The sequence below is a fragment of the Lepisosteus platostomus genome, chromosome 2, assembly GCF_059453375.1.
Source record: "Lepisosteus platostomus isolate fLepPlt1 chromosome 2, fLepPlt1.hap1, whole genome shotgun sequence".
NCBI lineage: Eukaryota > Metazoa > Chordata > Actinopteri > Semionotiformes > Lepisosteidae > Lepisosteus > Lepisosteus platostomus.
In genome coordinates this window covers 1,162,976-1,185,878 of record NC_142612.1, presented here as the reverse complement: position 1 = coordinate 1,185,878, position 22,903 = coordinate 1,162,976, and the positions used below count along the sequence as shown (strand labels likewise).

Below are 22,903 nucleotides of genomic sequence, written 5' to 3'. Positions count from 1 at the left end.
TCTCAACTGTTGTTCAGATGTTGTCAGGAAAATTCAAGTGACCTCTTTCTCGGCTTTTCTCTTGCAACTGGGCAGAATGACACATTCTTTCAGGCAAAGTAAAACTGTGATTTTTGAACTTTTGAATCCTGAAGACATCAGTTTGTGCTGGAGATCTCCAATAGTTGCCACCTGAACCAGTTGTCTCACAGTGGCAAGATACATCCATGTCCTTTTCATTGCAGAGTGGCCACTATAGCAATAACCTTACATTTCTTAGTAATGGACCCTACAGTAGAACGAAAGCAGTGTTGTCAGCTTGTGTGGATTCCTTTCCAGCCATCTCCCAGCCTGCTGAGGTCGATGACCCTGTATCTGCAGGCTCCAGAGAGCTCTCTGTCCTTACTCTGTTGTTAGTCAGTGAGTTACTCTTTATACACAAGGCAAAGAGGAAACCCATGTTAGGTACCTACAGTATGTTAGGATGCTGTTTACAGATTACAGTTCAGCTCAACAATTGTTCCTGCCAAGCTGGTCTCAAAACTCAGTAATCTGGGCTTATGCAACTCTATCTGCAACTGGACACTGGATTTCCTGATGGGCAAACATCAGATGTTGAAAATTGGCAACAATATCTCCTCTACAATATCTCCTCTACAGCGATCCTAAACAGTAGGCTGCTGTCTCTGTCCTAGGCTATACTCCTTGTTCACCTATGACTGTACAGCCACCTACAGCAGCAACCACATCATTAAGTTTGCAGATGACACCACTATTACTGGGCTGATCAACAACAACGATGAGTCCGCATAGAGGAGTGTGGTGGAGCTTCTTAACAGATGGTGCCTTGACAACAATCTGGCCCTGAATGTTGTCGAAAAAGAACTCATTGTGGACTTCAGGAGACCCAGAGGGAGTCTGCATCAGCACCAATGGCACAGCAGTTGAAACTATCAGCTGCTTCAGGTTCCTCAGCCTGCAGATCTCCACCAACCTGGCTTGGACTCACAACAATGATTAATCTGAAAAGGGCACAACAATAAAGTGCAGTTTATGTGGTGCTTAAAAGAATGCGGTTTAGGGAAGCAGTTTCTCATGAACTTCTAACACAGCACTATAGAAAGTGTCCTCACTAGTGGCATCACTGTGTGGTACATCAGTACTACCATGGATGACAGAAATGCAATAGAAAGTGTTGTGTCAACGGCACAGAGGATCATAGGATGCGATTTACCATCAATCGGTGAGATCCACACCATCAGCTGTCGCAATAAAGCCCAATCCATCATTCAGGATCCCAACCATCCCAGCCACAAACTGTTCTCCCTCCTTCCCTCTGGCAAGCAGCACCGCACTCAAGAAGAGTTTCTATCCCACTGCAGTGCGCATCCTCAACAGCTAACTGCAGGGCCTCAGACTCAATACATACCTGCACTTTAACACAAAGTCTACCCTTTTTTTCTCTCAGTCTCACTGCTACATATTTATTTATTTTTCTACAATATATTTACTGTTCCTGTTGTCTACACTGTGCAGTGTTGTCTGTTGTACTGTGTGTGTCCCGAGAGATCAGTGCGATTAAGAATTCCAATGTACGTGTACATATGGCAATAAACCACTCCACTACTCTACCTCTGAAGGCCTGTTTCTCTTCCAAAAAATTATATTGCAAATTTGTTTTTGTTGGATTGTATTTACAGAAATAGTCAATTAATTATGACCAAATATGACTTTGCTATGTGCAAAGATGTCATAACTCCACTTTAACACTTTTTGAATAGTTTTAAGCAAGACACATTATCCCCATTATTAATCCATAAATGTTTTTGATCCTTTATCTGAGGTAAGAGTAAATCTGGATGGCACTGTATGTATTTATCAGTAAAACGCCTTAATAAAGACATTTGCTTGCTTTTTAAATATCTTGCTGGCTTGTGCTTGATTTTCTAGGAGTGTAAGGAGAGATTTCTCCTTAAGTCAATCTGAAACAGTCCCCAAATTGTTTATATCATTCTGCACCACTATGCAGCAAACTGACAGGTCTTTATATAAAGCAGGCTCTGGGGAGAGGGGACTAAATTAGCCACTTGAAGCATTCGTTCTTCCAATACTGTAACTCCCCACTGTATCCACAGAGGGTTTCAGTCCCCAGTGCTGTCACTCTCTCGTATTTAACCACCACTTAATTTAATGCAGCGTTATCAGCACTGTCGTTTGCATGGGATTGACAATGCGATTGACCAAAAACTACCCGTGCTGCTTTGACATACAGCAAGGTTGTCTTCATTTTAAAAAAACTATACCTGCATTGTTTTTGCAGTAATAATAGCAAATTGTATGCTTGCTTTCAGGAGAGCCAACAGTGAATGATTCTGTATGGTGAGTGTGAAATTTGAATTATGTTGCATACATCAGCATTTTCTTACACATTTTAACATGTAAGAACATGTAACATGCAAGTGTAAGAAGCTTACTGCAACTGTTCAATACCATGGGTTAAATAAAGACCTCTTATGAATCATTACTGATTTAGTCTTCTGTATTCGTTCATCCACATTTTATCAGCAACTAAATAGTACAGAACATTTTTCATTTGTCTGTAAGGAGAGACTGTCAACGGGATGTCAGCCCGTGACACTCAGCATCTGTTCATCTGTGCAGCAGAATCGGTGCATCCTGTTGAAGGCAATGGAACATTTCTTTTCTCTCTCCCAGGTTCGACAGTATACAGTGGACCTATTTTAACGTACATAAAATCCATTCAGATGTGACTGCTCTGACTGCTAAGGTGTCAAAAACACAGCAAAAGTGCAATTTGTTGGTTAGTAAATAACTCAATCTCTGAGACACTGCTTACTCCCAAAGAGGATGATGCGGGGCTGCATTTGAACCAGGCTGCAAATGAAGGTCAAACCCACTACCACACAATATTAGACCCTGAAACAAAGGATCTGTTTCTGAGGTCCCAGGGAAGTGACCCAGGCTCAGCATACAGTATATGACAAGCATGACAAGCCTGCGGCCCACAGTTATGACACACACACATCTACATCTCTCACGGAAAGTGTAATAGTAATTAGAAGAATTAGACTTGAAAACCAAACTTTAGCAAAAACGGAATAAACAAACCTTGTTTAATTGATGTCCACATCAATTACCTTCCCTTAAGGTAAAAATAAAAATGTCTACAATTTGTGGAAAACCACAGGCTAACTTGCATATACAGAAAGACAGAAATAGGGCACATTGTAAAGGACCAATGGGAAAGGTTACTAAAAACACTTTATTAACAATGAAATTCATTAACCAAATAAAGAAAAGCATTGTTCTGTCAAAGTGAGCACAAATAACAAATAATAGGGATTGAGGCTGATAGTAGCCTCTGTGCTTGGAGCAGCTGTCATATTAAATAATAATGAGGGGTCTATTAATATGCAAAGGAACCAGCAGCAGACTGGCTTAATGCTGTCATGCCTCTGCATATTGTCAGATTGTTCATTATTAATTAACATGCTTGCTGCCCCATACCTGTGCAATGTCAGAACATTCTTATAACAAATACTGAATGTATGTGCCCTCTCCTAATAATAGTGTAATTAAATTAAAATCAGATTAACTACACATCAGTACACAAAGACTGACTTTACAACTCAGGCGATAAAGAATTACCAGCCCTTATCTGAAATGTTACTTTTTTTAACTGTGGGCAGCCCTGACTCTTGCTTTACTTATCTAACAACGTACCTGAGAATAGCACCTATCCTCTTACATCCCAATGAGCTGAGAAGCTCTATTTTATGCATGGGCTGGTAATAATGACAAAGTCAGGGTGGAGTGCCGGGGACTTTTAAGTGGACTGATCTATGCTTATATCATGTTAAATTTAATATCAATTACAGCCGCTTGTTTTCAAGTACGTATCCAACGGCAAGAGGTAGTGCCTGGCGGACCCAGAATCTGACTGGCACTTTTGCTAAATATTAAATCTGCACACAAGCAGTTTTCACCTGAACTCGTACTGTAACTGAGTAAAAATCAAAAGAATATTTAATTAAACTATACCCTCAGGTCATGCCTTGACATTTGCCACAGTGAATGACCATGCACACTTTTCAATAATGGTTAAAGTAAAAGTAAATTAACAGAAGGCTTGATTTCAAAAGAAGTCAGAATAAACGTAGCCTAATTCTTAAGAGATTTCAAGGCATTTTAAAATCTATCATTTGAAGCAAGACAAGAACATCTCAAAATAATAAAGTAGTTCAAAAATAAAGATTGGATGGATTAGAGTATGTGTAGAAAGAATTGCCAAATTTCAGGAATTCTACATTTAATGGGAATCAACTGTTAGGGACTGTGGAAAAATAATAATATCTTACACTTACATACTGTAGCTCCTTCATTCTGAAGGATCTCACAGCCCTTTGCACATAAAGAAGGGGGCCCACTTCACCCCCACTGAAGTGATCACCTACTGTACATGGGCACTGCAGCTGTCACTACACTCTGGCAGATTCGTAGCACTGAATACCAGGTAGAGAAGAGAAAGTCCAGCGTGGGACTGAGCCAGGACACAGGGGAAATACTTCTATTCTTGGGAACAATGCCACAGGATCTGTAATGACCAAGCCACAAGGACCACTGTTTAACACCTCATCTAAGGACAACACTCCCTACAACACACAATCTCTGGTCATAGTCCTGGAGCACTAGACTGGAAAATCCAGTTCAAAGTGAAGAGCGCTACCTACTGGTCCGCCGACACCAGTGACAACTGCAGCCTGACTTTTCACAGTATGATGTTAACAAGGCCAACAATATTAATGAGGCCTAGCCTTGCTCAGATGTTTTGAAATAGTATTTTCAAACTACAACGAAACAGTTAAATATGTTTAAAGTATTAAATATAAAAAACAGAACTTATTACTGATTATTTTGAACCTACCAAACTGTGGTTTAGACAGCATAACACAATGTCTTAATGAATGCAACTATATAAACTTACAGAGTTTACACAAAATTCTATTTTAAATATTAAAATACTTTCTCCTGGTAACAGTATGAAAGTGTTTTGAAATGGGATCAGGGATATACAATGAGCTTGCTAATACACCATTGAGCCATCTTCTGTCTATTCACTACTTTTAACACAGTTACAGGCTCATTCAATTCAGAAACTCATCTTTCTTCTTACTTATCAGCTTTCTCCTGAATTTTATCAAACTTAGCTGACTAAAAAGAAGCTTAAAGAAAGAATGGACAAAAGTTAAACCTGAAAACAAAACATTTTTTAAATATTTGAAAACCATGACAAAATGTTGTAAAAAAGAGTTGCCTAAACTGACCTCTTGTCCTTTTTTACTTGTGTATTTTATATACGTTCATATTTTTTAGCCAAGAAGCATGGAGAAGTAATTGAATATTAATATAAAGTAATTTATAAAAAATATTTTTTACTTTTCTATTAATGGTCACCTAGATCATATTTAGAATTAACACAGATATAATGTAAACTATATTTTGAGTCACAATTTATGAATTAATCCTTTAATGTTTGTGTTGTTGTGCTGTACAATATTATTACTAAACTTGCTTATTAAATAATGTTAGTATTTTCACATGTATAGCAGTAAATCCATGGATACTGTACTCTGAAACACATTAAAGATATCTACTTAACATGTTATTCGTTGTCTATGAATCTCAAAAAACTGCAATTAGAGAGCTTTTGTTTTCTGCCACCAAAGAATCTTTGAAATGCGATCCAAAAAAGATTAACAAAACCAAATACAGTGCACAGAGCTGTTAAGAATTGGACTGGTATTTGATCTGCTAATGTTTCGGCACATTGATCAATTTACCTTTCATTTCCTAATTTAAATGAACATTTCAGGGCTTGAAAGTCTGGTTGTCACATTATGATATTAGATTACAGGACAACTAAATATCTCCTTTCTGCTGTTGAAACAGAACAAAGTATTAAGTGCTGCAACTCATACTGATAAAATCGCTTCTATTCTTACCCTGCCTTCAGTTAAGCAAAGTATAGTTTAGCGGCTGTAATTGCTCTACACCTCATGTTATGCATTCATGAATCAGATGACAATGCAATACAATAGCACAAACTGTACACTTCCTTTCCCATCAAACCAGAGGTACACAAAACCCCATCTAATAAACAAGATTTACAAATCCTCTGTAAAGATCCGACAATTAAGAAAATGTCTAATAAGTACAGTGTGTCCTTCCTGCAGAGTACTTCAAACCTTAGCCTCTCAAAGTAAGCTGCGGTATCAGCTCGCAATTAAAAATTAAACAGTTTAGATCTTCTGCCGTTAAATCGAAAAAGACAAGAGGTGTTTTAGCAGGAGGAGTTGTCATTAAGGGCAATCAGACAGAAAGGCTGTTTCCCTTGCTCTAAACAAGTAAAAAAATGTTGAGACTCTTGACAAGAAGAGATTCCTTTCAAAGTATTTTGCCCCATAATGGGTTCTCTTTCAAATGTCAGCTCCAGTACTATTAATTCCAAACTTAGGGCCACATCATTGCTAAAATGCCAGACTGAATTCATGAAGAGGATATGACAAAACGTCATGGTATCGCTACAAGAACGCAATATACTGTAATTAAAAAAAACATTCTAAATTTCATTTTACACGCATGCTATCTATACCTCACACAGTAATTTCATTTGTATAAATCTTATTAACTATCCAAAGATTATCCAAGTAAGTGAATGTGAATGGTTCTGTTCGTAAAGGTATACTGTACATGTCTTGTTTCTCGTGTATGGGAAAGTCAGTGAGCAAGGTCCTTACACAGAGGTGCATTTATGAATACTAAATATATGTGATGATAATAATAAATATAGAAAATAAATGTAAGATTGTCCTGTATAACCCTGGGTCTAAATTGCTATAGTATCCTTTTTCTTCACCTTATGTAGATATTGAATATAGCACTAGGTTAGATTTTTAATGTATTAAGTCTGGTGTTCTATCCAGTGAATTTTAAAATAAAGCCATCAGTAATGGATATCATGCTTATGAGCTAGCTAAAGCATAAATCTTCCTAACGATACTGGTAGTGTAGGACAGAAATAGCAGTATATATTGGTGAAATTTATAATAACGCTTAAAACGAACTGGGATTTTTTACCTTTCTCATACAAAAGAACAACTTTAATAATGCTTATCTTACTGAACAGGAAACATACAATAAGCAAAGCAGTAATACTGTGGGCTTGAGACAGAAATAGCATAATACAGTATTGGGAGGAGTTTTAACTAAAAAGGACTAATTTTGGATTGGTGACACCCTTAAACGTCCTTAAGATATTTTATTTTTATTTTTCTTCTAACTTCTTCTAACTAAATTTTAATTGTTACTCATAACAGCTAAGGACTCCAAAAATAACCGTGGAATAAAAATGAACACAGATGCCATAGGAAAACAGCATCTTGGTAGTTAAAACTGTTAAAACTTTGTAATGACAAATATTTATATATCTGTTTTTGGCTTGTTAGATTTTTATAATATTTTAAAATTTTATTCAGGCTAGCTAGTAATGAAAGCATAGTTGGCTTACTGTCCTCCACAACTATAATAGTCAAAAAAGATTAGACACCTGACCACAAGGTTTTCAATGTAGAGCCAAGTTCAGCCAAGTTCAGATAAAAGTATAACTTCAGAAAACGAAGCTTCACTCAAAGAAGCCGAGTTTGTAACAACAGGACATTCCTATAAAGGAATAATGCAAACAACTTATTTTAAGAAAAGGAAAAGTCTGGCCAGCTTGATCACTCTCTCATTCACAAATCCAAACCAGAGCTTAAACGTAATCAGAGATGGGAGAACCAGATTAGCCTGACTTAGATCTGTTTTAACTAAGACAATTAAATCCTAATTCATGTTTTTTTTAAATAAGAAATGTGCTGAAAACACAAACCATAAGGAATAAGGACTTTTTGCATCACTATAATAACCTCGTGGCTTAACAATAATTGTACCATGTGAAAAAACAACTCCTCCATCTCCAGCCTGATTATTTTAACAAGATTTGCACCGTTGCATTTCTTACTCATTCTTTGAATGTTTATTCTAATGGAAGGTTTCTATCGCAGGGGTCATAGACTGGACACAAACAAAATCAAGATGCCAGAAGGTGTGGGAGTGACCCAAATTTTTAGAAAAAAAAATGACTGGTTGGTATGAGGGTAGAGGTGAACCTTATCCAAGCTAATACTGAAAGTTGTGGCTCGAATGTGAGCCCAAGCTTTTCACAGCTCCTCTGCTTTAAAGGAGATGTCATCTATGTGCAGTGTCAGCTGAGAACAAATAATACGATTTAGAGCGGCAATCTCAGCGTAATGCATTAGGCATTGCAAAACCCCTGGAGCCAAGCCCTGAGGAGAAGGTATTTCACAAAGGATATGTTGGATGATGTTTGTTTTGTTAAATGGGAACCAAAGCAGATTAAAATCTCTTTGCCTAACCTGGCCTTCACTCATTTAAAGGGTAAAAAATAATACAAAGGCTGCTGTAATTGTCTATCTCAAGATAGCATGCAGATCTGTCACTATGAGGCTGATATGTGCTCTGGCTAGGATATGGAAGTCCTTTTCGAGGAACCTACTGAAGTAGACAGCTTTCTGTGGATCTCACAAAGCTTGCTGAGGGGAATTAAAATAAACAAAACAAAATAAAATTAATCTTACAGTGAGTGAAGTTTTGATACATAAGTTATGGCAGCTCCCTTTGCCCCAAGCAAAGAATGAGTTTTGCCACTTGATAATTTGCTTGATTCAGTGCACTGCTTCATGCAGGGCATTTTCTGCCTGATTTATGTTTAATCGAGTCACCTGCTCAATGTTAAGGAGGGTCGCAGGCAGACAGACGGGATATAACTGCGTTAGTACCAGGGCTTTCAACATTCCCAAATCTGACATCAAACAGAGAATGAGTTGCTCTGGACAGCATTTCAAAGCACTTTTTCCGGGCCCTAAAAAAACTAATAAACGAAAAAGCACAGCCTCTATTCTGATTGCATTATCAAATCAAACACAGTACTTTAATAACATTTATACAGGGTTTTTTTCCCTACCATTAATGTGCTTTCAATTTAAAGAATACACTCTTTATGAGAATTGTTAATCAAATACATTATTCAGATTTGATGTATTAGGATTGATATCAGTAATACAGTATCTCTACAGTATACTAAAAACATAAAATGTATTACAATGGTAATCATGTTGACAAAAAATAGCAGTAATGAGTATAGTATACCACTAATATTAATTGTAAGTAGGGTGCTGACGACAAGATACAAAAATCAGCATCACTTCCATTCTTCTTGAGAAAAAAATGATTATATTAAAATTTGCTTCTTTTTTATCATACTGTATCTTTAGAGTTCAAAAATAAATATGAAAACATTAATTTTTCAAAACCCAATAATACTAAACAAAATAGATGGAATAGAGAAGAACTGATATAAAGTTTCTAAAGACGTCACGTCTATGGGTGTTGTTTATAGAACATTATGGCAGGTTCTTTTTTAAAGTTGATGATTTTCAAAACCTCCTTTTCTACTTGAAGAACAACAAGCTCTCTAATAAAAAAACAACTTTAGGACCAGGTTTTAAAAAAGAAAATGCTTTATTTTCAACTGTGACGTACTGAATATGATACATAGCTACAAAATAACACCTCAGTGCGGACAATGTGAGGACAATGACACTATGAAGCTGAGAATTTTTCTAAAACATGGGAAACTTTCATAAACATAAACTTCACATTAGATTTACCGTTCACAATTTAAAATCAGACCAAGCTCTTCAGGATGAGGCACTGCTTTTTGTTTTCTGTGTGCCTTGACAAAATGTCAAGATCACAGCATAAAAGAAGAAGCCTTTTTGTAGGTCTGATGAGGACGATATCAAAGAGGGTTTTGCTTTATTTTCAGCTAAACAAAACCCTGCTCTCCAATCCTAGCTGTCCCCCATGGCCTTTAAGTTTCTATTTCCAAAAAGACATTGAGAGTGTGACCTCTTCCAAGACATGAAAGTGGGGCAAGTATTTCCAGCTCCCTTATTTAAAAGCACAAAGCTGTCATCTGTGGTTTTCCTTTGTTAAATCTTGCATATTCTGTAACTGCGTTTGAATTTCAAATTCAGCTCTCTGTACATTTTTTCCAAACTCTGGTCTTTTTTGTGGACTGAAAATAGCAAAAGAGCAAAATGCCAATATGGGTTAACAGAAACTGCAGATATAAAATCTCTGAAGTGAAGGAAAAAAAATAAGTTTTACGAGCTTTAAACTAAAACAAAATAAAAAATTAAAATTACAAAATCATTTCTTTAAATAACTTAGTGTAAACCTCTTTCCCAGAGTAATGTTCTTGGCATGCTCCTTTAGTTTCTTAGTATCATGAGGGAGAAACATCCCCATTTCTCTGGTTTCATAGACAGGCTCATGAGATACATTTAAGGTCAAACGCTGCACCAGATTCATTCACCCAGAGGACAGAAACTCTTTTTAGTGAACACAAAAACTCCTCCTAGCAATATGGGTATTTGGCATGCATAGGTAGTAATACAAATACCTTGTTAGAATCCGTTCCGATTCCACCAGCAGCATTTACAGCCCTGCTATACAGGCTACAATGGGCCTTACATTTGCAGATTTCTACCTGCGTTAGTCTCAAATAACAGACGATATACCAGCCTATTTGGTGGTTTTAGCAATAATTCCTATTGAAATAGCATCCCTAGACTGTGGTAATTTAACCTCTTCAGGCATAACAATAAATCAAGTTCCCCCTCTCCTACATAAAAAAGGCAAAAGGTGTTTTTTAATTACAGTACAGAGACTTCAAAATATTGTGAACAAGGTATCAGATATATTCAACAGGAAAATTAAGTTTAATATATTTTTAGAAAAAAAGCAATCAAACCTGGTTTAAAATTTAATTAAATCTCAAAATTATTTAATGACAGACTTTTTATCTCTATTTGTGCACTTTTAAAATCTTAATGTACTTCCACATACCATATTACACATTACACAGCTACTCTTTGAAATGCAGAAAGCCACATTAGAGATAAATGATGCTGCATAGTCTTCCTCACTATGGCTCTGAAGAAAAGAGCAATAATATTTACTGCTCAAGCATGTCATTTTAATGTGTAAGGCTGAGTTGGTTCATTAAACTCTTATCCCTGTGTATTCTGATAGAGAGATAGATTAGATATATCGATGTCCATAAACATACCTTTGAGGGAAAAAAAATATTAGCCACTCTGACATCAAGATGGAGAAATCCTTGTCATAAATAAAAGGTTTTTTTTTTCATTAAGCAAATGACTCACCGCTGGTTAAAGACCAAGAGTGAAAAAGCACTGCCTTTCCAAAGGGAACAGTTAAACATTATTTCCTCAGCACTTTAAAGTTATTTAAAATAAAATGTTTGCATTTAAATATAATATAACACTATTCTTATTAATTTTACATAACGATTATTTTATGAAGCCTAGAGGCATTATTAAAATATGTTGTATAAATCAGGAGGCTTACTTGGTATGAGCCCTTATTATTCAAAGACAATTAAAACTACAAGCAGTTGTTTCTGCAGGTTTGAGACAAGCATTGCTGGTACGGACTACAGCACACCACCGAAATCATTACCACTGAGCCAGCAAGAAGTACAAAGCAAGAGCAAAAGGGAAAGCAGCTCTTTCTCTTATACCATTAGCTGAAATAAAACATGCTGAAGGCTAACTTGAAATTCAAATGGTTATTGTTGATTCTTGTGGCAATGAGCTTATTTTAACATCAGCAGTGCCTATATACATTCAGAAATGAAGTGGATTTAATTCAGGATAATTATTATTGTACACTCAAGGCGTAATCTAACTCCTAATGAAATAATCTGGAAAACGGAGAGACAGCACTGATCAACATATAAAGTAATTGGGAATCTTATTTTATTCATGTATTAATGAAATATATTAGAACTTGTTATTCCAGACATTTCAGACAGTGGTTGGATTTCTGTGACATTGTCAGGTTTGTTGATTTTTCTGTGTGTAGGTACAGATTCTAAAATAAAATATCCTTTTTATAATTTGCGCATGAAGCCAAAGAAACTCTGTATGTATAAGGAAAACCAGTTCCAAGGGAGGGGCAGAACAAGCCTATGAGGCATGTTAAAACATTATTGTGTTTTTCACTGGGCTCCCGAGAGAGTGTAGTGTTTTTAGACTCTGCTGCCATCTCTGTTAGTTTATCTTTCAGTCGTTGTATTCAGCTAGCCTTCTGTAATAACAGACAGAGAATGGTCGGCTCCAGATTCTCATTTCATAATATTCAAAACTGAGGGATATGCTACAAAATTCTGCAAAACCCAACTATGTTATACAGAATGATTGGAATAAGCTTCTAGTGGACTGAAAGGGGCTCTGTTAACATCAAATTTATTCTCATTCAGATATGTCAAGGTCAGAAGCTTAGGGCAAAGCCTAGCATCCACTTTAGCAAAAAGTTGTGTAATCTCTGTCTCTTGTCGTGTTTCTTTGGCAAATGCAGCATGGCCCTTCTTTGTACTTCAAGGCGATTTCAAAACAAAGCGCATAGGAAACTCAACTACTTTTTGCAATCTGTTAAACACAGATTATGCAATGATTACCTAAATGCTGTCATGTTCAAAACAGCACAACATACCGTACTCTACACATTTTTTATCCCTTTAGCAAAATTGTTTTGCTACTGGAAAAAATTAGGTTTCTCTTATTTCATTTATTGGTAACTTTATAACTGAAGTGTTGCAGGCCTCAGTTTTCTTAATGGAAATCTTTAAAAATCTCAGTGCTAGGCTGTTCCTGCAAGTATCAAAAGATCTCTTGCTCACACACAGTCCTACAAAAACCCCACAATCAGAAAGGTTTCGCTACAGTGGGTTTCATTCTGAAGTGGCACTTTGATCCTCTACTGTTGAAATTTTTGTAATAGGCTTAGTTAATAAGAAAATGCATTGAAATTAAGATAAAAACTGTTATGTATGTATGTAGGAAATTGTATAGATTTCCAACACCATAATACCAGTAATAAAAAGGATATGCATGGGTGCAATGATAACTAGACCTACGTCCCAATGACTGATGGAAGTTCTGCTTTTAGTTTTCTGTCCATCAGGCTTGTTCACTGCAGAACGTTCAGAGCTGTTCAGTGTTCACAGCCGATCCACTAAGACACAAGAATAGATTTATTTCTGTGTGACACAAGTCCGATTTAACTCAAAGCAGCATTGTCTAGCCTCCTCTCAAGGCAACATGTGTTTTTAAGGAGACTAATCTGTTTTTGCGGAATGATTATTTCTGCACATCTTCACGACTACTCCACTACTAGTTATTCGGGATGTCAGATTGCCATTTGCAATCCCCCGGCTGCACCGGCGAGCGGAGTGTCCTGGGAGGCAGGCGGGGGAGCAGGGAGACAGGTCCTGAGGAGAGGAGTGTGTTTACCTGTAGGAGGAATGATTCCCGGCGACATGAGGCCTGGGACAGTGTGTGGCATGATGTGTGGGTTCTCCGGAGACGTGACACTCTGAGTTCTCTTCGGTGGCCTCCCGGGTCTCGAGCTAAAATTAAAATGAAAAAAGGAAGAAGAAAGAAGTTGGGTTTTTTTACATGTGGACTGCTGTCTTTAACGCAGTGTTACTGAAAGAGCCAGCATGTTCTGTAAATAAATTTATTTCAAGGACAGTTGCTTTTGCAGTTAGATGTAACAGACTTCCATTACTAATTAGATTACATGCTGAATTCATTTCCTTCATTGAAGATCAACCGCTTTTGATGCATAATTCATAGCCAGCACCTCGTTACCTGCTCCCTGGTATTAATATCCAGACACTATTTGAATTGCCTCGTTTGCATATGCTAAAATTCAGCATGCAGCTTTCAGCTTGAAAATTACATGTTAACTTGTAATAATTATTGCAGTCAGGCCGCTATTGATTTATGAGACTTTTAAAAACCAAATATGTGTAGTTCTTGTAATGAATGATATTTTAAGGTTCTTCAGGAAATTAAAAGGCAATGGCCGCCTAAGGAAATGTTCTGCTTGTTTGATTTAATACTACAGTTAGCTGGAAGGTGGTATGAAAGAGTGATTCAGACCTGTAGTACATTTCAGATGATATGTTTTATTACTTCTCACCACTGGCCCAGTATCTAGATGATAAATGACAATACATGCCTAATCTGGTGGAAAGGGTCTCTATAGTGTCTTCATTTTCATTCTTTTTTTAAGATTATGAACTTAAATACATTTATGCTTGTGTGAGTTTTAAATGGTATGAAGATTTAACTCTTTAGAATCAGAAGGGCAGAAGAAAGTAAAGACATATTTCAGTGACAATAGCAAGTGCCGCATAGACTTCAAAACTGTGAAAAGTAATGTCCTGTATGTTGTGCTTGGAAACCATTTCGAGCAAAATGTGTTACATTTTATTTTAAATTTAGCTTTTCTTATTAAACAATATACAAGGCACGCAGCTTTGATAAAACAGAGAAATTGCAAGCAGTGATAAAATATTAGAAAAGTTAATAAACAAAGAAACCGTGTCCTCAGTGATAAATCTTCTGCATGTGCTCTTCTTACATTATAATTAATAACAATGACACTTGATTCCTGTATTACTTTGCTGCTATTATAGTTTTGTTTTGTGTATAGTTAGAGAAAACAAATAATGACCACATACTTTCACAATTAAAGAAAAAGAGGGCTGAAAGATTTGCATTAATTCACACAAAATACTCAACCACACCATAGCACTTGCAAGTGTCAAATCTACTTCTTTAACCTAAAAAATAAGCTTAGAAAATTAAATGTATTCTGCATTTCAGGACATTCCTTTAGGCTGTAGCATGCTAACTAACAAAGAGAATTAAATGCACATACCATAACTATATTATTAGTATATGAAGTAAATGCATGAATGAAAACAGCATCCTGCATTCCAATAGTACGTTTTCTTTTTCTGCATCCTTTCATGTAGTAAAGTGGAACCCTACTGCTGAGATATTTATAGTCTCTCCGTATGGTTCAGCACTTAAGTAAACAGAAAAGCACATAGTAAACGGTGTTTGCCTCTGGGAAGTACTATAGATTAATATAAGTCTCTGTTAAATGGATTTCTTTTTTATTTGACTTCCCACTATTTCAGTAAATGTGTGCTCACACTTAAAGGCAGAACATTGCTGGCGCTAAATGTAATAACCGTGATATCACAAAGTTGTAAGGGATAGGAGGTAACATGGATTTAGAAAGAATGTTTTTTGCAGAGAAAAACAATCTAAAATGTCTATGACAATGAGTCACAAGATGATCTGTTGCATAACGTGCTTTTAAAATGCTTATTGACTTTACAAATCAGGGAGAGCTTACTCAGACTGCAGTGAGACTGGAACCTAGTAACACAAAGCAGGCTTTTTAAAGAACCAGAATTCATGACCTTTAAAGTCTGAAAATGTACACAACAAATATATTCTTCTCTTCCATTTTGTCCTGAAGCATCCTTTCAGAAATGCTGGTTGTATTAAGCATGTAAAAACCATAAAACACTTGTTTTCCATGAAGTAGTTTCGGAATCAAACCTCATTCCTTTGCTGTGGTTAGGTTATCTGATTTTGCCATCCTTGTGAGAGCAAGTTATTCAAAAATGAGAGCTAAACAATAAATGAGCCAGATCAACAGAGAGCTGCTCTGAAATACAATTCTTCTTATTTCAGAGAGATGCCCTTTGATCTTACAGTGAAGATTGAAGATAAAAAATCTGCTGTTATCACTTTTACTGTCCTCAACTGAATTATTTACTAAAGGCCTCAACACAACTATATGATGGTAAAAGCAAGCTAAAAGCATAATCTAATGCATTCTGTGTTTTTTAAAGACAAAACATGTCTAGAAAACTATCTTGTGAAAGCCATGTTGTATAGACTGTATTACAAAACAAAATGAGCTACTGTAACATGGGTTGTATTTGTTTTTAATGCGGCCAAGATAAAAATGTCTGACACTCCACAACAGCAAAGAGTTTCACAAGTATTTTCACAATGATCTCTGGTTTTCTCCCAGGTTTGATTGACTACTCTAAATTAGTTGTTTTCATACTTCAGGACTTAGTTTCCAGTACAACCATTACTGGCTATGGAACTATAGTCCATTCAAACAGAACCAAATGAGTCTGACATGGTGACATGATCTCTCTGCTTTGAGGCTCGTCAGGTGTTCTGATGTAGTGCCTGTTATCCTTTTTGAAAAATAAACATATTTAAGTTTGTTTGAAGAACACTTAAAATATTTTATACTTAGATACCCTGTCAATCTTTTCAATTTTTAAATAAAATATTTGTAAATAAAAATTGATTTTACAAGTCAAATGTTGACTTGTCATCATTTACTGGGGAGTCAATAATATTCTGCATAAAGCACATCTCAGTCTTCACTGCTTGGTATGCTTCACATTCATCTTGGGGAACAATTCCCAGTGAATACACTGGCTTTGAGAAGTACATACTGTACAGCTTGGCTGGATCACTTGTAGAGCACATCGGAGCACCATTCCTTACTGAGAGCGTTGGAAAATGGCTACTCACACTACGAGAGAACTGCTAGAGGAAGTGAGATGTTCATAAAACAAGAAACAGTGTGATGCTTTCATGGATTTGTTTCCTTTGGTTAATTTGATTTTTAGCTAATTATCTAAATTAATAAATACTAATATTTTTTTTTCACTCTTTATACCATTACTGTCATTTTAACCTGAATGGATCATGTCTCATGAGCATAAATGACTAGGCACCAGTCCTCCTCACAGACAAATCATCTCAAATATACTTTCAGTCATAAAATGTTCTTATTTGCCATAAAATGTTGCAGAGCTCATTTAATGTGAAAGGCAAATCTAACACTGGGAAGGCTAGAATCACAAGGGACGAATAGAAGTCCATACTGTCAAAACAATGAAACTTGATTTTGGTTGATGAAAATACGCATGGTGGCCCAGAGGCACGGGGGTCAGCATTACTGTCTCACAGAGCTGGGGCCCTGGGTTCAAGCCTGGACATCGGTGCTACCAGTATGGAGTCTGTAAGTTTTCCTCATGTGTGAATGCGTTTCCTCTGGGTGCTCTGGTTTCCTCACTGTCCAAAGTCATGCTGGTGAGTTAAATCAGTTTGTGCTCTGTGATGGACTGGTGTCCTGTCCAGGTGTACCCTGCCTTGTACTGTACCTGATGTTTACCAGGATAGGCTCTGACTCCCAGCAACCATGTACTGCTTAAAGCCGGCTCAGCTGGTGTGAGCCTGGTCAGTACCTGGATGGGAGACATCCTGGGAAAAACTAAAGAGGTGTTAGAGGGGCCAGTAGAGGGTGTCTTCAGATGAGACATAAAACCGAGGTCCTGACTCTGTGGTCATTAAAAATCCCAAGGAGTTCCTTGAAAATATGGTCATATTTCTCATTGGCCTTTACCAATCATGGCCTCCTAATGACACCTGAAGAAGGCTCCACGGCTGAAGCATTGTGTTTTCTTTCCTCTTTTTTTCAGCATGGAATAAACCTATTACTTGTTCCTTATGGCCTCCTAATGATCCCCATCTCTGAACTGGCTCCATCACTCTGTTCTGCTCCCCACTGTGTGGGCAATGTACTGGCGCACTATGACTACCGTCTCATCATCCAGTTTGGGCTGCACATTGGTGGTGGTGGAGGGGAGTCCCAATTACATGTAAAGCACTTTGAGAGTGGTGTCCAGAAAAGAGCTATTTAAGTGTAAAGAATTATTATTATAAATCGAAGAATAGAGTAATGCCCGATTACACTGAGATGATCTGGTGCAGAATATGCCAGGCAAAAACAACCCTACTGATGTAGCCCAGGAATACCAGAGCCTCAGGATGCTCTAACCCATGAATGGAACTGATCTGGCTCTTGGAACTGATAGAATCAGTCGCATGAACAGGGAATGAAGTGGGTCTGTAGCTCATGGCAGGTCCACGCAGTCATGACAGCATGCAGACACACAGAAAGGCAGCCCAATGGGTGCAAGGTCCATCACAGGGCACTCACAGGCCCACCCACAGACACTCATGCCAGTTTTCCCAGAAGCCAATTATCCTACCAGTATGTCTTTAGACAGTGGGAGGAAACAGGAGCAGCAGGAGGAAACCCACATGAATACGGGAAGAATATAAAAATGTGACGCAGACAGCAGCCCAGGAACAGACCCCAGGACCCCAGCGCCGTGGGCAGCCACGCAAACCATGCACCACTGTGCCGCCGAGCTTCTAACTACTTAAACTAAGCAGTTGCAGAGGAGCTGCTGGCAGAGATGGGTCGCCAGTGAGGAACGCAGTTCACGGGGGCAGTAGAATCGCTGAAAATGACTCCAACCCAATGAAAAGCACCACGTAAACGCAATGACGTTTTTAATTGGGCGATAAAGCTCCTCAGCACTCATGCTGGCAGTGATGCAAGTCGGTACCTGTCAATCTTCCCTCAGTAGCTTGAGGAGATGCTGTGTCCTGCTCACTTTGCTACAGTATGTGACGACTCCACATGGATGCAAACACTGTTAGGAACTAGAGGCAGGAAAAAGCACCCAGTGAAAGCCTTCCGGATAGGAACAGAGCTGTTTCGGAGGCAAGAGCTTGATATTTTTGTTAATTAATTGTTATCCCTTTCTGAGGTTAAAATTTGCAGCAAAATAACATCTGTAAGAAGCTTTGTGAATCTGGTATGCGGTTCTTATGAAAGGATTTATAATATTCATTAGAACATAATTAACTCCATTAGATTAATATTTGCCATCTATAGAGCAGTTGCAGCCAGCAAACATCCAAATTAACACAAAGAAAAGGATGCAATATGTTAATAATTTGCTATATGCTACTCCTTACACTGAAAAATAAACGACTGTAATTTACAAAAACAACTGCTTAGCTTTCCTAATCCGAAAGGATAATTTTTTTTAATGCATCAGTAAAGAACTGCAGTTCAGTTTTAAGGGAATTTCAAGGAAGGATTCAGCTGTCATTCTGCAAGTCATTCTGAAACTCAATACTTGTTTCTCAATCTGCATCATCTTTTTCCATCACCTCTATAATAATCGTTTATGTTCCCCCAAAAAACAAGACTCACATAACAAATCACAGGAGAAACCTTGACGTTTGGGTGATTTTTAATAGAATGGAATATGTTTAATTAAGGTTCTGGGTTTAAATATGAATTACCATGAATTACTATGCTATTTTGTTTGTTGTTGAAATGTTGAGGTCTTTGGAAGAGCAAGTGTAACTACTCCTTTTACTAAATGACATCAGTAGTCCAGCCAGGAACATCTGTGCTTTTCTTTGGAGGCGATCAGAGGGTATTCTGATGTTTACAGTATAGATAATCGCTGGGTTTATACAGTACTCCTGACTTCAATTTAGGAAGAAATAGACCACACTTGCTCTAGGGTCCAAGGCAGCAATATGTTACAAATGCAGGATTTCTGCCTTTTTTGTTTTGTAACCATGGCAAAAGAAAATAGCAATGAACTTTCCCTGAACCTTGCTTCTTTTAATGGACTTGGTCCATGGTGACCCAGCAGTGCAAGCTGGAACCTGATACTATCGGATAGACTGCTGCTCAAGCAATCAGATTAAAGGCAAACTATACACTCCATTACAGTACCAATTTCAACACAACAAAGCCATTAGAGCACAACAGCCTATTTCTATTAATCATTCCATCTTTTTTCACTCTGTTTATAAGGAACCTATAATTAAGTTAAACATAAAATACTACTATGTCATATTACCTTTGATCTTTGAGTGAAGCCAGTGGTTTCACAGGGTTAAAGACGCTGCATCACTCAGATAAGTAACCTTATATTTTTCACATTCATAATTTTTTTAAATTTTATTTTTAACTACTTTTTATCATCATTTGAAATTCTTCTGTATGTAATTGTTTGCAGATAGCCAGCCTATTAAACGTAATGCAAACAAAATTATTCTCTCATTTTATTTTTATGCAAGTAGAAAGTATCTTTCTATTTTAGTTAAGAGTCTATCTAAATGGCACAACAGTTTTTATAATGTTTCTCATATATGTCTAATATACATAATAGTAGTCATTTAGTAGTAGTAGCTGCACTATATTATATTTATTTTCATGTCATTTGTAGTCCTTTATTGGGAAAATGGAATAAAAAAGTATCCCATTTTAATCTTAACCTTAACTGTTGGGAACTGCATTTCAAAACATAAGAAGAAGCAGTGCTTTACAAAGAAGGTTGTGTGAGAATGGAACAAGTTACTCAGCCATGTTGCAGGAGCTGATACCCTGGTTTGTTATCTTCAGATCAATTAGCTTCTAAAATCCCAATGAGCTAGACAGTCAGATTGGCCTCCCTTTGTAAGAACATTTTAGAATGGGCTCATGTAAAGGTGTATAACATTTTTTGTTTTATCAAAATTTACAGCACCACAGTGCCTCATTTCTACAGAGCATTCTAGAACAGAATGCGCCTGAACTCAGATTATACTCCTGCTTCTCTAAATAAAGGCCTTCCCAGCATACCACCAATCAGACCTTATAAAATATTAACTCAATGTCATTGCCCTTTTAAAATCTCTCACCTAGAATTCCCTAATTGTTCCTTTTCTTTATCTCTCTGTACCAGAAAGTAAATAAATTAACAAAATAGCTTTTATCGCACAGAATAACCTTTTAACTGAGGGATTATCGCTGGTTTATTTTTCATTTCTTTTACAGCAGATAGCAGTGCATGCCTCATTGATTAGTTTGCTGAGGTGGTGACCAGCAACGAAAACAAGGTCTTTCTGAAATTACCAGGAAGTAAAGGCTTTTTTATTTTAAATGCAGTCTTTAAAATAATAATATATTTTGCAGAAATTACTAGAGATGTTCTGTATATGGGGCAAAGAAAGCGTTGAATCAAAGTTTTTATATTTTTAGTTAAATAAAGTTTTGCTTGTAATGCACAGAGATCCCAAGAGCTTTTATCTGTGTTTGCTAAAGGATAAAATATTTCTGTTATAAATAAGCAACCTTTTACAATCAGTAAGATAAGATAATGTAGTTGGTACAAAGCAATTATGCAACAAGTTAATATCAGATACAACTTTGACAATATTAATATTAAAAAACTTCTGTAAAGTATTTTGAGGGTTAGAAATACTAAAAGAACTGTAACCACTCATGAGTTTTAAGTATCTCATAAACAGTTTTACTATACTCTACAATATTTACATTATTGATTTTTTTATTTAATTAATTATATTTATTTATACCATATCTTAAAGTGATGAGTATCCTGTTTGGAAATATACTTCAGGGTTTAAGACAATAATCTATCTTGTGAACATAAAAGCGATAATATATAGTATATGAAACTGAATACAAATCAGTATATTCTATCAATATTTGCATTCACCTAATTTAAGACACAATTTTTCAAATTATTTTTCTTTTGTCAGAATCAACCACAAAACAAACATAATGGATAGATCTTAGAACAAGAAAAGGCTTACTTGATATTGCATTCTTTTGCAATCTTGCACCGTGAAAATAAAATGACAATTGCTTTGCAAGCACTCTTTTAATGCTGCACCATATTTCAGTATTTAACACAACCTATAGATACATATTTAGTATATTAAGATTAGAGAATCTGCAAGCAAATGAGAAGATCACAAAAAAGGTCAAACAGTGACACATAACAGGCTATTATGCTCTCTGTACAGTATTTATCAATTCTTACTGTGATCTCTTTATCAACAAGTTGATTTGCATTGAGCGGCCACAGGTTTATCTCAATCAGCTTTCCCTCACACCTGTCAAATGTTCATTCACCCAGGTAGCTGGAGCTGTGTTATCAGATAGAGATAGATGGATTATGTGTAAGCACTTTATATAAAAACCCTCTTCTTTTTTATTACCAGGAACAGCTGCTTCCTGCGGTAAACTCTTTACTTTTGTTCTGAACAATAAATTAGATCAAATGCAGAAAATCAAAAAGGGAAATGTTACCTTGAGCTCTACAGACCTTTTAATGCAGCCCGCAGACCTCTCAACAGCCTTGAACTAGCTTGTTACATTCAGCCCAAAAAAGTTACCAAAGAACCAAGTGTTCTTCCTGTTCAGTTTGTAACTACAGTATATTATTTATTGATAAAAACAGGTTAGCAGGAACGTTACAATGTTTTGACTGCGGAAGAAATCACCCTAGGGGAGTTTTTAAAATCTGTTTACATTTCTTTGTATTTTTAGAAACTCACTTGCTCTGTAGATATAAGAAATACGCATATTCATTAATTAATTTTAAAAATGCACATTGCTTTTTAAGGACTGCTCAGCCTACTGTACTTTAGATTTCATTGAAACAGTATCAGTGAAAACAACAGCAGTTTGTAAAATTAACCTTGAACAGCTGGTTCCTGTTTTATTAATGCAGTTACAGCAAGGCCATACAAATGTCTGACTATAAATAGTTCAAACTTATTCAGAAAACTGTAACAGTTGAAGAAGATCATAGATAGATGTTTACCATTTACATGTTTTCAATTTACAAGTTTAAAAGTCTAAGTACTCCCTTATTAATAAATACAATTTCAGTTCCAAGGATTATTTCTGAGATGGTATAGTGTCATTGATTTAATAGAATAACACCTATTTTTATAAAGCATAACACATCATTATTAGACAAAGCTTATTCCATGATTGTGTTCACTAATTATAAGGCACAAGAATTATTGTGTATCACTTATATTACCACTAATAAGGAATGAACAGACTTTGTACATCATGGGAATTGATGAAGATTGCCTAATTGGTTAGCTTTTTCATTCCT

The 22,903-nt window shown here is 36.5% G+C and overlaps 1 protein-coding gene across 11 annotated transcripts in view; it reads right to left on the bottom strand.

Annotated features, from left to right (window-relative positions):
* The window catches only part of LOC148675643 (dachshund homolog 1-like), a 189,156-nt gene that overhangs the window by 103,862 nt on the left and 62,391 nt on the right, over positions 1 to 22,903 (bottom strand). For 6 of the 11 annotated variants that reach the window (XM_088644478.1, XM_088644477.1, XM_088644480.1 and 3 more), the window contains exons 2-3: positions 13,503 to 13,618; positions 4,511 to 4,594 (exon numbers count right to left, since the gene is read on the bottom strand). In XM_088644478.1, the coding sequence (XP_088500604.1) occupies positions 4,511 to 4,594; positions 13,503 to 13,618 (200 nt within the window). The remainder of the gene's footprint in view (positions 1 to 4,510; positions 4,595 to 13,502; positions 13,619 to 22,903) is intronic. The other 5 variants (XM_088644479.1, XM_088644488.1, XM_088644482.1 and 2 more) reach the window with 1 other exon arrangement.